Here is a 13,504-nt window from a genome sequence, read left to right on the forward strand (position 1 = left end):
TTCAACCCTATCCATAAAAATTCCAGGAGTGTTACCAACAATTTGGATAGAATCTTTTTTCTCCCTCTTTGATGTCATCCTCACACAAAGGAATCTCTATAGAACTCTCAATCAATAAATCCTCCATGCAATAATCACTAAATCCACTCTATGATAATCTTCATTTTGGTTCCTAGGAAACTTCATTGACTTTAAATATTGAAGTTCACTTTTGATCTTACACTCTCAATGTAAATTCTTCCTTTTACACAGCTATCCTGACCCTACCAATAGCTACAAAAGGTCTACCCAATATAATAGGTATATTTCTATCTTCATCCGTATCTAAGATAATAAATTCACAGGAAAGATAAAACTTATTTACATTGACTATCACATCCTCTATTACCCCTTTAAGATAGGTAAATGAATGGTTTATTAATTGAAGGGTAACAATGGTAGTTTGGACTTCTCCTAACTCAAATCTTTTGAATATGCACAAGGGCATTATATTAATCTACCTCCTAAATTACTTAGTGCCCTCCAGCAAAATGTATTCTTGATATACATAGGAATGGTGAAACTACTAGTGTCCTAAGGCTTTTGAGGAAGTTTCTTCTATAGGATTGTACTTCATTTCTTAATTAAAGTTATAGTCTCAAAATCTTCTAATCTTCCCTTCTTGCTTAGGATATCTTTTATAAACTTAGCATAAGTAGACATTTATTCTAAGGCTTCTACAAATGGAATGTTAATAGTTAACATTTTAAATACTTTCAAAAATTTTGAGAGCTGCCTATCCAAATTCTGCTATAGAAATCTTTGGAGAAATTATGGTGGTGTCCATTTAACAACCTATCTAATGGGTTTTTCTACTTCTTTATCAGATAAAGGGTGTTACTTAGGTTGGGGAATCTCTATTAGCTCTTATATAGATAATTTTTATTTAGATTCATCCTTATTCATATTCCCTTTTTCAAGCTCACTACTACTCAATTGAATAGCCTTGCATTCTTCCTTACTCTTTTGTTAGATTTTTTTTTCTCTTTTGTTAGATTTATTTATGTATTATTAGGTAAAGTTTCTTAGGGTCTATTGATTAAAAATTCAGTTAGCTATCCAAAATGAGTTTCAATTTTCTAATAGCAGCATCTTAACTCTATGATTGTGTACTCATTTGCAAAACTAAATTATTCCAATAAAGGATTTTTATCCTTAGTTGATTGTTTGAGTGAAATTTATGAGGAAAACTAGACCGTGGGTTTGAAAAATTTTGAGGAGGGTTATTCTAGTTTTCCACTTGATTTGGTTGGTTGGAGTTCCAATTATTATTACCCTTTTATATATTAATCTAATTAAAATTGGGATAATTTTTCTAGCCTATATTATATGTATGAAAAGTGTTTATTGGTTCTACTATTAATTGCACTAATGGATTATACTCCAGAAGCATTAAAATCACTATAGGCACCAAAGATGGCCTCTTCTACAGCCACAAGTGAATTATGAGATGAATTAATTCCAAAGTTATCTTGTTTCCTAGAAATGATAACTTCTTGATTAGTTTAAATTAATACAGCTTTGAATTCATAAACACTAAAAACCTTTATAGTATTAATTATTTTGGATGACCAATGAAAATTGTTAGTAACCAACTCCACAATCAAAGCATATACCTCATCAAAGGGCCTTGACATCAAAGAATCACCAATAACAGCATCAATGATTGATCTAAAGGAACCTAAAATATTGTTATAAAGGGTTGAATTATTAACAATTTAGGGAGGGAATAAGTAGGATATTTCCTAAGGAGTTCTTTAAATCTATTTCACGATTCAAAAATATACTTGTCGTATAATTAGGTAAAAGACGTTATGCCATGTCTAAGCTTAGCTGTTTTAGATGGTAAAAATTATTTAGCTAAAAATTTAGGTACAAGATCATTCCATGTTGAAATTGAGCACGGGGGCAATGAATTTAATAATATTTTGAGCTTGTCACTCAGTAAAATTTGAAATAACTTAAGTCCAACAACATCATCAATAACACCATTGTATTTGAAGATTGCACATATTTTAAGAAAAGTAACTATACACAAATTAAGGTCTTCTATTAGAGTTCTCCCAAATTAATAGTTTTATTCCATTCAAATTATGACAAGTTTTAATTCAAAATTATTGGCTTTAATGCTAGGTCTATTCATACTTTCATAAATACTTTCAATCATAGGATTAATTTATTCCCTAAGCGGCCTAGGTTTAATATTTTTGGTAGTTGTTGAACCATTTTTAAATCTTTTTGAAATAATTTAGTTTTTCTAATTTTTTTTATAATCTTTTCAATTTCATTGTCAACCAAAAATTCTACTGGTTTAATACTATACATACAACAATAAGCAACATAATATAAAATGAAAATACTAAGCAGTAATAATTAATAAGTAAGCAAAGCAACACTAAGCAGGTAAAATTGAAAAGAAAATTAGATCAAACGAGTAATTTGTTAAGCAATATAAATTACAAATAGGATATGATATTACACAACACAAACATTTTATTTCACTTAATAAAATATAAGCTACAACATTAAACACGAGATAAATAAGAGATACAAGATTTAGAAATGACCCAGATCTAAGAAACAACTCCTTTCTACTTCTCCACTTTGATCAAAACTAATATAGTACACCAAACACAGATACAAAAGCCACTCTTTCTTAAGAACAGCTCTTCACTCACACACACGCAAATGACTCCACAATGTACCAACCCTCTAACATGAACTCTAAGACTACTATTTATAGTTTTGCAAAATAATGAAGTAACATCGCGATGTTGGCTTGGTGGCACTGCGATGTTGTTGAACAAGCATCTCTATTCAACATTCTTCATTTATATTCACCAATTCAACCATCTGTGACTGTGGCGCTAGGTGATTTGGTGCTATGGCATTCGATCTAGCATTGCAGCACTTCATGGATAGCACCTCAGAGCTAAGCTCTCCAACCCATTTTTTTGTGAGCTCTTCACTGTAGCACTAGAATGAGCTTTGGAGCTACGGAACTTGTTCAAATTTCATAATTTTTTCATTATTTTTTTGCACAAAACACAAAGATTAAAAGTATAAATATGATAATATAGACAAATTAAAATTAGTAAGTTTTATCTTATCACATGACCATCATAACCCAATTACAATCTCGTAATAATCATCGTCCAATTACTATCTTTTGACTACTGTTATTCGATTACAATCCTCAAACAACCATCGCCCAACTAAGATCCTTCATCTATCTTCGTTTGAATATGATCCTCTATCTGCTATCACTTGACTATGTTCCTTCAACTACCAGTGTTTGAATATGATTTTCTAACCACCATTGCTCAATCTACTTGAAAGCATACACCAAGGTACATCTTCTTGCAAATGTCTAGTGAGAACATCCATTACTAAAGCAAAAAGATATGGACTTAAGGCTGATCCTTGATGTAATCCAACTAAAATAGGAAAACACTTGGTCAAACCACCTTGTGTTTGAACTCAAGTAATAGATCCTGCATGCATATCTTTAATTATTTGAATATAAGCATTATAAACTCCTTTCTTTTCAAGAACTCTCCATAACACTTCTCTTGAAACTTTATCATGTGCTTTCTCTAAATCAATAAATATCATATGTAGATCCTCCTTATTCTCTCTATATCTCTCCATCAAACCTCTCAATAAATATATGGCTTTCATAGTAGAGAGTAGACCTACCCGACATGAATCCAAATTGATTTTGAGAAACATTAGTATCACGCCGCAACCTACGCTCCATAACTCGCTCCCATAGTTTTAAAGTATGACACATTAACTTAATTCCTCTATAATTCGCACACTCCTGTGCATCACCTTTATTCTTAAAAATAGGAATTAACACACTCATTCTCCATTGATTTGGCATTCTTTTAGTCTTCAAAATAATATTAAAATGTTTTGACTCTAAAAATCTTGGTGCATTCATATTTTCACAATAATCTTCAAACCTTTAAAAAGCCCTTAAATACTATACTTAAGGAATCAATTCATAAAATCATATAAAATTTAATATTATAAATAAAATAATAAAATGCATATAAATATATACTAAAACTCCCAACATCTGGCCTGCTGCTTCCCCAAACACCAATTCCCTATCAGGCTCCTGCACCTACAATACTTTAATCAAGCTCCACTTCTCTGCTATTAATTCCTTCATAATCCCTGCACAGCCAAAAATGAGTAAACAGTAATCTGAGAGGATTATTAAGCAATATTCTATCATAATACAGTTAAAAAATCAATGAATGATTATAGTTTAAAACTTTATCTAGCAATTTAAGCACATACATAATTGATATTTATTTAAACATATTATAACGTAAAAAAGATTTCAATTTAAAGGCCATAATTTTTTCATAAACATTTTGTTTTAATTGAATATCACGCACTGATTTAATTGCATTTCCAAATAGAAAAAATGAATAAATAATCAGGATTTTGTTTTCTGGTGTTTTGGGAGCTGCTTTAATTTGTTGTTTGGATATTGATTTCTTATCGTGTTTTAGCTATTCCTGGATTACCTTTGCTTGGGAACCTGCTACAGTTGAAGGAGAGGAAACCCTACCTCACATTTGCAAAATGGGCAGAGGTTTACGGTCCCATATACTCAATCAGACTAGGAAGTACTTCAATGGTGGTTCTCAACTCAACAGAAATCGCCAAAGAGGTAGCTTTCTGTTTATTTATCAAATTCTTTTATTTATGCAATTCAACCGTCATGATCTGCACAAAACATTCATTAGCTTAAATCTAATTTAGTTTCAGAATTTTGGATATTTTTTTGTTAAGCAATTGTCTTTTGTCCGTCCTAATTGTATCTTTTATAAAAAAATATCTCTTTATATTATAGTTCTCTACAATCAAATAATGATGAAATTTACAACAATGATAAAAAGAAATGACAATCAATTGAAAGAATTTTTATGTATGCATTAATGTGTTGATCCTCTTTTATATTTTATCTTCTTTTTCATCCTGGGTGTTTTTATTAGACTTTGCCTTTTCCAAATAGAAATTTCAGTTATGTTGGTAAGTATAAAGGAGGGAAGTTTCACTTTTCTGCAGGGAATGTTTTCTAGTGATTGACATATTATGCAATGGTGTTGGCTAGTCAATACTACAGCTAAACCAAAACTATCTTCCTTTTCCATCAAATAGTTTCTACTGCATCATCAAATTTGTTGGAAAAATAAATAATGGCAATGAAAAAAATCTGATATATTCTGCATTTAATCCATCAATTATCAAAACATTAGTTTCTATTTTGCAGGCTCTAGTCACCAAGTTCTCATCTATATCAACTAGGAAGCTTTCAAATGCTCTGACAACCATCACTTCAAATAAAGCACTTGTATCCACATGCGACTATGGTGAATACCACAAAATGGTTAAGAAATATGTTATTTCAGGTGTTTTGGGAGCAAATGCACAGGTTTTTATCAAATATTTCTAAAATGTGACCCTCTTTCATTTACTTCTGAATATTAAAAAATTTACTGGAATAGCTCATTCTACTTTCAATTTCAGAAGCGAAATCTTCATCACAGGAATACTATGATAGAGAATGTTGTGTCTAAATTGTCTGCTAAGATCAATGATGAAGATTGTAGCTTGGTTGAACTCAGAGAGCCATTCCAGTCTGAGTTGTTCCAATTGGCCCTAAAACAAGTACATCTCAGTCTATACAGATCTTATAAATCATGTCCTATTTATTAAAAAAAAAAACTTTATAAAAATGTTGAACCATTTTTTCCAGAGTTTAGGCAATGCTGTAGACTCTATTTATGTGGAGGAACTTGGGCAGACAATTTTAAAGAAAGAGATGCTTGAGATCTTAGTTCTTGATCCATTGATAGGAGTTATTGAGGTTGACTGGAGGGATTTCTTCCCATATTTGAGATGGATTCCAAATAAGAGCATGGAAATGAAAATTCAGCGGACGGCAAAACGAAAAACTGCAGTAACAAAGGCTCTGATTAACCTACAAAAAGAGCGTATTGGTCGTGGAGAGGTTGGCCCTAACTAATAACTCCTTCAATATACTCACATGTTTTACTTGGCATGATATAATGATCCCTTCTACAGGAAATTAGCTGCTATTTGGATTATCTCTTGTCAGAAGAAACCACATTAACAGAAGATCAATTCATTGCATTGATCTGGGAAGCAATAGTTGAATCATCTGATACCACAATGGTTGTAACTGAGTGGGCTATGTATGAAATTGCTAAGAATCCAACCAAGCAGGTATCAAACATAATCATTCTTTAGTTCTCCTATTAAATGTTACCTTCAGAATTCTGATCCATCTTCTCTTTGCAGGATCGTCTTTATCAGGAAATACGGAAAGTATGTGGAATGAAGAAAATCACCGAGGAACATCTTCCATATTTGCAATATCTAAATGCTGCTTTCCATGAGACCCTCAGACTTCACCCTCCAGTTCCTATAATTCCTCCTAGACATGTTCATGAAGATACCCAGTTGGGTGGATATAACATTCCAGCTGGGACTGATGTGATTCATTCATCACCTTTCTGATTTTACACTCAATATATTTCTTTACTTAGTTATGTGATTTATGCTTATAAATGTCTCTTACTTAAACCCATTTAACATGTCCCAGATCACCATTAATCTATATGCATGCAATATGGACAAGAAGGATTGGGACGAACCAGAAAAATGGAAGCCTGAAAGGTTTCTATCAGACAAGTATGAGCCAATGGACATGCACAAGACAATGGCTTTCGGAGGAGGGAAAAGGGTGTGCGCAGGATCTCTTCAGGCAATGCTAATCTCTTGCAGAACTATTGGTCGATTAATACAGGAGTTTGAGTGGAAGTTGAAGGATGGAGAAGAAGATAATATAGATACCTTGGGGCTTACAACTCACAAACTCCATCCAATGCAGGCCCAAATAAGGCCAAGGAGTTCATGCGGCTTGGTTGAAAATCTTCTTCTTTAAGTATGATCTTGATTGCTCTTCCAACACTGGCTTGCTTAAACTTAGGAGATGCATGTGTGTATACTTCATTGAATAGATTTAGTTACAAGTATGTTTCTAAACTAGTTTGTCAACGAGTGACTTATTCATCTTTTCTACTGGAAAATAGTTCCTTGTATGGATGACTACGTTAATCATTCCAATATCATAGATGGCTATCATTTGCTGTTTTTAAGAGGTCTTGTATGTCTCCAGATTCTACTTTATCTTTCAGTGCTTGTCGCTTCTCTGCATAATCATAGAAACAAAATAATATTATCAAGCTTCTTGGAGGATTGATTTTTATGTCTTGAGCATTGGAAACTCTTAGAAGATGATCATATAAAACCTTTTTGATAAAACAACTGTGTGATTGATTATTATAGAAGTTTTCCTTGGGTGAGAAAATATTACCTTCTAATTTGTTTTTAAACTTTAACCCTAACTTCCACATCTCCCCATTCCTAAACAAAACCTAGACTCTATTTCATCTTTTAGCCTCTCCATTCAAAACAAAAATCCAAATCGCAAAGTTCTTAGTTTTGGCACCCCAACTAAACCCGAACACAACTCCCTCTTTCTCTACAAGCTTAAACACTTCCTAAACTTATTCTTAACTCCCCGCGCACCCTCCATAAACCCATAACTAACTTCCAAACTCTAGCTCAGCCCACAACTTTACCACCAAACCAAACCCTAGTTCCTAGTGTTCTCAGATTCACCTCCATACACAAACTACAAATTAAGAAAAAAATAACCTCTACATGCGAACTATAAACACAAATCATCACCTCCGCATACAAACCTTAACTCACAAACCATGATCTCTACAATCCTCCAATACCCCCTCTTAATATTAAACCTTTATTCCTCAACTCACCTCTTGGCCAACATCATAATTACACAAAACCAATCCATACACCAAGCCCTACCTCTACAAATAAAATCCCATAATTCCTAAAACTCTTGTTATACCCAAACATAACCTAACACTAGTGACATCTCAACCCCTCCAAAGGCCTTCCAGATGGCTCTTATATCGTTATGAGGAAAACCAAGGTAAACGTGTATAAAAACAATACTACCATCCCATTAGTTTACCTTGGTTTCACTCAAAATAATAAGCACAGATAAAGTAATTCACCGGTAGTCAATAAACTACAAACATGGGTGATTCTTTCCGAGGCTGAAGAATGCCATCAACCAAGAAGGATAAAGGTTAGAACATCTTGAAGACATGTTTTAAACTTTCTTTTGAACATATGATTCTTTAACAATAGATAATGCCACTCTACATAATGCAAACACTTCACATTATAAAAATCGTGGCAAGGGGACCATGTTATCTAAAGGATGTGTGGGTTCCCAAAATTTGCACCATAGCCTCTCGTTGTGAGAGTTTTAAGGATGTTATGGGTCAAATTTGCAGAAGGTGAATTAGATTTAAGATAAACGCTACCTAGAGATTTTGCCTTCATTTTATTAGTACTTTATAATATAGTTTTAGGTTTTTTATAGGCACAAACCTCTATAATTAATTAGCCCTCCTGATGATAAGAAAAATAAAAATTAATTGAGGCTAGTCTTTAAGTTGGCACAAAGTCCATAGTGTAAACAACAACAAGCCTTAATCCCACTTCGTGGAGTTGGCTATATGAATCCTTTTCTTTATTGTGTCTTATTAAGAGTCAAATTCTCATTAAATCTAATAAAAAATGCCTTTTTTTAATAATTTCTAACCAAGTACTTTTAGCTTTATCTCTACCATTCTTAATATAAGTTAGATCTAATACATCTACTCTCCTGACATGATAATTTGAAAACTAACATTTTATGTGACCAACAAGCCTTTAACTAGAGGTGTCAAATAGGTTTCTGGGTCGAGTTCAGTTCAAATCCAAAATTAACCTGCTCTTAATACGTCCGACCCAAAATAGACTAGTTCATTCAAACAAGTTAAAAATCTAGACACCAACCAGACTGACATGACCCAACCCGCTAATAGGTAAGCAGACGAGGCTGCAAGTCAAGTAAGTGAGGGAGAGTGGACGAGGGTGAGGGGTGAGGCCATGGGACAAGTGGCTAGGGCGAGGGGCGAGCGGCGAGCAGACGAGGCCGCAGGGTAAGCAGACAAGCCAACAAGGTGGGCTGGTGTAGCTGAGCAGCAAGCACAAGCAACGAGTGCGACCCGATAGAAGAGTCAAATGGGTTGCATTCTGGTTCGCGAGTTAACCCGAACCATACCTGATATTTCAATCAGGTCAAAAAATTAAACCCAAACCCAACCCGTTTATTAAACCGATCGACATGAACCCATAATTTTTGGGTTGGATTTTCGAGATGTATCATATATTGAAACGGTGAAACCCCTACCTTTAACTCAATTTTTTCAAACACTACATGAAAACCCGGTGTTACCGGCGGATACAATCCGCCGATAAAATGTGAAATCCGACAGAAATATAGATTTCCGGCACATGTTCCGGCGGAATTTTATGCGCCGGTTTGGTTCGCGTCGGTAAATATCTTCCGACGTTTATAATGCGCCAGAAAAGTTTCTGACGCACTTTCCGGCGCATTACCGGTGCAAAAAACACTGTGCAGCCGGCGACTTTCAACCGGTAAATTCCGGTGATAACTGCGCCGGAACTTTGCGTTGTATGAGTCTGCCGGTAATTACCGACGGATAAAGCGTCGTTGGTACGCCGTAAATAACCTACGGGTTGTTTACGGCGCAAACTATGCGTCGGAAATCTCCGGCGGACAAGACGCCGGAAAAGGCGCCGGCAATTTTCGGCGCTCACAAAGACGCCGGCATGATCGATACGATTAGTTGTATCGTCGTTTCCGTCGAAGTACCGGCGCAAAATCCGTTGGAAACCTATAGCATTGTTAAAAAAAAATTTCCTTCTCAGCCAACAATCAAATTTCCACACCTACAAACCTATACAAATATCTATCCACAACAGTTTATAATAATTCTACAACAGTTTATAACAATTCAACAGATGCACAAAAACATAAATACTTATTAAAAGAAACTGTTTAATAGTAACAACCAACTAAAAATATCACATATTGTTCAATATTACAGATTCAAAAAAATAAACAAGTTCATAAAATAAACTAAACTACTCTGAATCTGTGGATTCCTCCTCAGCTGGAGCTACCTTTTTTCCACTCATCTGCTCCCTCATTTTGCGCATTTCATCCAACAACTGATTGTGTTGCTCCTAGATCTGCATTTGAATCTGTGATTGCAACTGAGCTTGCTAATCAGCTTGTGATTTCCTTACTTGTTCTAGCTCTGCTTGAAGGGCACTTATTTGTTGAGCATGTAAGGTCTCATGAAAGCCACGAAAGAAATGAGCGGCTAGAGGAGCTCGAGCTCGAAAATAGGGCTTTCGCCGGTGGATTTTCCGGCGTCCAAAACGCCGGAAAACTTTCCGGCGCAGTATGCGCCGGTACAAAGTCGTTGAGTTTAAAAAGCCCGGTGCATTATCCGTCGATAAATGCGCCGGCTATTTTTCCGCCGTAACGTGCGTCTGGACCACTAAAATGTTGGTTTTCGCCGACGTACTTTCCAGCGCATGTGACGTCGGACACTTTCTGACGTTTAATGCGCCGTAAAATACGTCGTAAATTTTTCGTCGCAGTATGCGCCATTTCAGGCGCCGTATTTTACCGGCGCAAAACACTCCGCCGGAAATTTCGATGGTAATCGCATGTTTTCCTATAGTGAAACTTTTACATATAAACAAATTATATAACAAAATTTTTTATTTTTTAATATTTTCTTGAACATTTTAATTCTATTACCAACTACTTTACTGTTAAGAACTGTTCATTTTTATTCTTCAAGCACATTGCAACATTTTTAATATTATTAGCTATTTTTTTTCCTCATAACATTAACTTCCTCATAATAATCTAAATCTTAAGATCTTGAACAACAATCAAAAATATTTTTATTAGTATTCTTTAAATACTTTCATCTAATCTTAAATGACATATTTAAATAATGTTAATAAGTGATGCTTGGTAAATAAACTTTTATTTGAAATGACTTTATAATCTATGCAATATAAATGATCTATTTTTCTTTTAAGAAAATTATCAATATGAGTTTTACTATGTTCATTCCTATAAGTGATAAAATACTCTTCTATTATTTTAAATAAAACATTTTTTAATATAAAATCATAAGAAAGAAAAAATTTAATATGGTTGTATCACGTTCATTATTCAATCCAAACTTATAGCAGTCATAAATACTTTTAAAATCTTCTACTACTACCAATAGATCAATTTAAGTCTCCTTCAATAAAAACTAATTCTTCAAGATTTATCCTTTGTATTTATTCTTCTAAATTATTTCATAATTTTATTTTTAAACACATATTGAAATCTACTTGAGGAGCATAAGCACTTATAACATTAATAATCCTAACATGAATTATAATTTTAAAGCTATAATTTTATCTCTAATTCTATTAATTTCTACAATATTATCCTTCAAATTTTTATTTCTAATCACACATACACCATTTCTATTACGACTTCATATCTAGATGCCGAAGTTTAAATCCTAAAATATCAATCTCCTTAACCTTTCTCCAACCTATTTAGTTCCTTGGATATGTAGAATATTTATCTTCTAATGAAGTATAATATCTATTAATTTAATTAGCTTTTCTATAAGAGTACCTATATTCCAAGTTTTTATTCTAAATCTAATTTTATGGGCTAGCTTCTTTTCTTAGATCCATTCATGATGTGGGAACCATTGCTTAGTTTAACACTGCACCTGGGCGCTAGTACAACGACCCTTGTACACTTTTTTCATTGTATTGAGGCTATACAGCGTATTGCTTTCAGGAAAAACCCTAACATTAACAAAATGTATTAAAATATTCATATCATGATTGCTTGATAAATTTGACATTAATTGTTGACTACCTAATACAACACTCCACTCAAATTTTCTTTCTCATCCATACTACATTAAATTTGTTTTCAAAACCCATGCCCCTGAGATGAAACTAATCCTCATGAAAGAAAAATTGAATTCAACCTAACTTTTTTAACAAATAAGAATCCCAAAATACAACAAATATTTAGTTGTGAAAAATTACATAAAATAAAGGATAAAGACATGTTAAACCTAGTGAATAGAAAAATAATAATTCATTCAGAGATAAATAACTGGTAAAATAAGGCAAAATATTTCCAACACATGCATTTCACCTATTGTTGTTGAGTCACCTCATAAACAGTATAGAATAAGATAAACAAAAAAAGTCCAAGAGAGGCTTTAACACCTCAGAAATTTGCCTATTCTATCCATTCTAATGTAGATAGCAAGGAAGTGAGAGTTAGGATTTTTAAATTGTAGCATCTTGTGTTCTTCGATTGCTCTTCATGTTAGTTAAGTAAATAAGTCATGCAAGAGCCGAGAGGAAAAATATATGCTATTGTTCTAGTTCATATAACTAGAGCTAGAGCTAAATTCAAAGTCAATGTAAGAGTAACAGTCAAAGTTGATCACGTAAAATGAAACCTAGGGTCCTAAAAGCACAAGATTAGGGTTGTCAATATTTGACATGACCCAAAAACCCGAGTTCAAACCGACCAAAAAAATTCAGGTTAGGGTGAACCCATTTCACAAATGGGTCAGGCTTGGGTTCTTGGATTAGACCTGTTTGAAAAAATGGGTCGGTTCGAATTGACCTGGGAACCCTAGCTCAACCTGGGTTAACTAGGAAAAACTCGCTGATCGGTTTGCCTACCATTGCAATAGAAAAAGGTTTAAGTTATTTTATGTGGTCCAAGGGCAATGCTCGACATTTAGAAAACCTATGGAATCCAAAATACAAAATAAAGAAAAATAAGTATGGTGTTGACTTTGGTACCACATGACCAATAGATGATGATGAATACAGTTTGACTATCACTAACAATTTAGATGTTGATATGATCTTTATAGAGACCTCCAATGCTGTTGGAAACTCATATTTATATTTATATATTACCAACGATCCTGACTACTTATAATTAGAGATACATCTCTTGATTTTGAAGGATCCTACCAATCTAGTGTAAAATCTAAGTAACCAATAAATTGGGTAAAGTATTATAAGCATTTTTTTAAATCTCTCCCAACTTTTGTAAAGTGACTCTCCCTCAAATTGGATAAAAGATGTAATATTATTCCTAAGTTTTACAGTTTTTTTAGAAATACTTAGCTAGAAATTTATGTGCCAACTCTTTCTAAGTAGTTACAGAACATGGAAGCAAAGAATTCAACCACATTTTGGCTTTATCCCTTAAAAAATTTGATAATATTGTTAAGTATAATAGCATCATCACTGACACCATTATACTTAATATTGTACAGATTTTTAAGAATATAATTAAGTGTAGGTTGGAATCCTCAATAGGATTTTCACTAAATCA

The 13,504-nt window shown here is 33.4% G+C and overlaps 1 protein-coding gene across 1 annotated transcript; it reads left to right on the forward strand.

Moving 5' to 3' along the window:
* Window positions 1-2,810: 2,810 nt before the first annotated feature.
* LOC110099182 (ent-kaurene oxidase, chloroplastic) lies at window positions 2,811-7,030 on the forward strand. The gene is made up of 8 exons (XM_028701401.1): window positions 2,811-2,910; window positions 4,569-4,729; window positions 5,333-5,494; window positions 5,590-5,730; window positions 5,819-6,073; window positions 6,148-6,309; window positions 6,385-6,579; window positions 6,689-7,030. Exons 1-8 carry the CDS (start codon window positions 2,811-2,813, stop codon window positions 7,028-7,030), a joined length of 1,518 nt encoding a protein of 505 aa, XP_028557234.1.
* The last annotated feature ends 6,474 nt before the right edge of the window (window positions 7,031-13,504 follow it).

This window comes from Dendrobium catenatum, unplaced genomic scaffold, assembly GCF_001605985.2.
Source record: "Dendrobium catenatum unplaced genomic scaffold, ASM160598v2 fragScaff_scaffold_1685, whole genome shotgun sequence".
Classification (NCBI taxonomy): Eukaryota; Viridiplantae; Streptophyta; class Magnoliopsida; order Asparagales; family Orchidaceae; genus Dendrobium; species Dendrobium catenatum.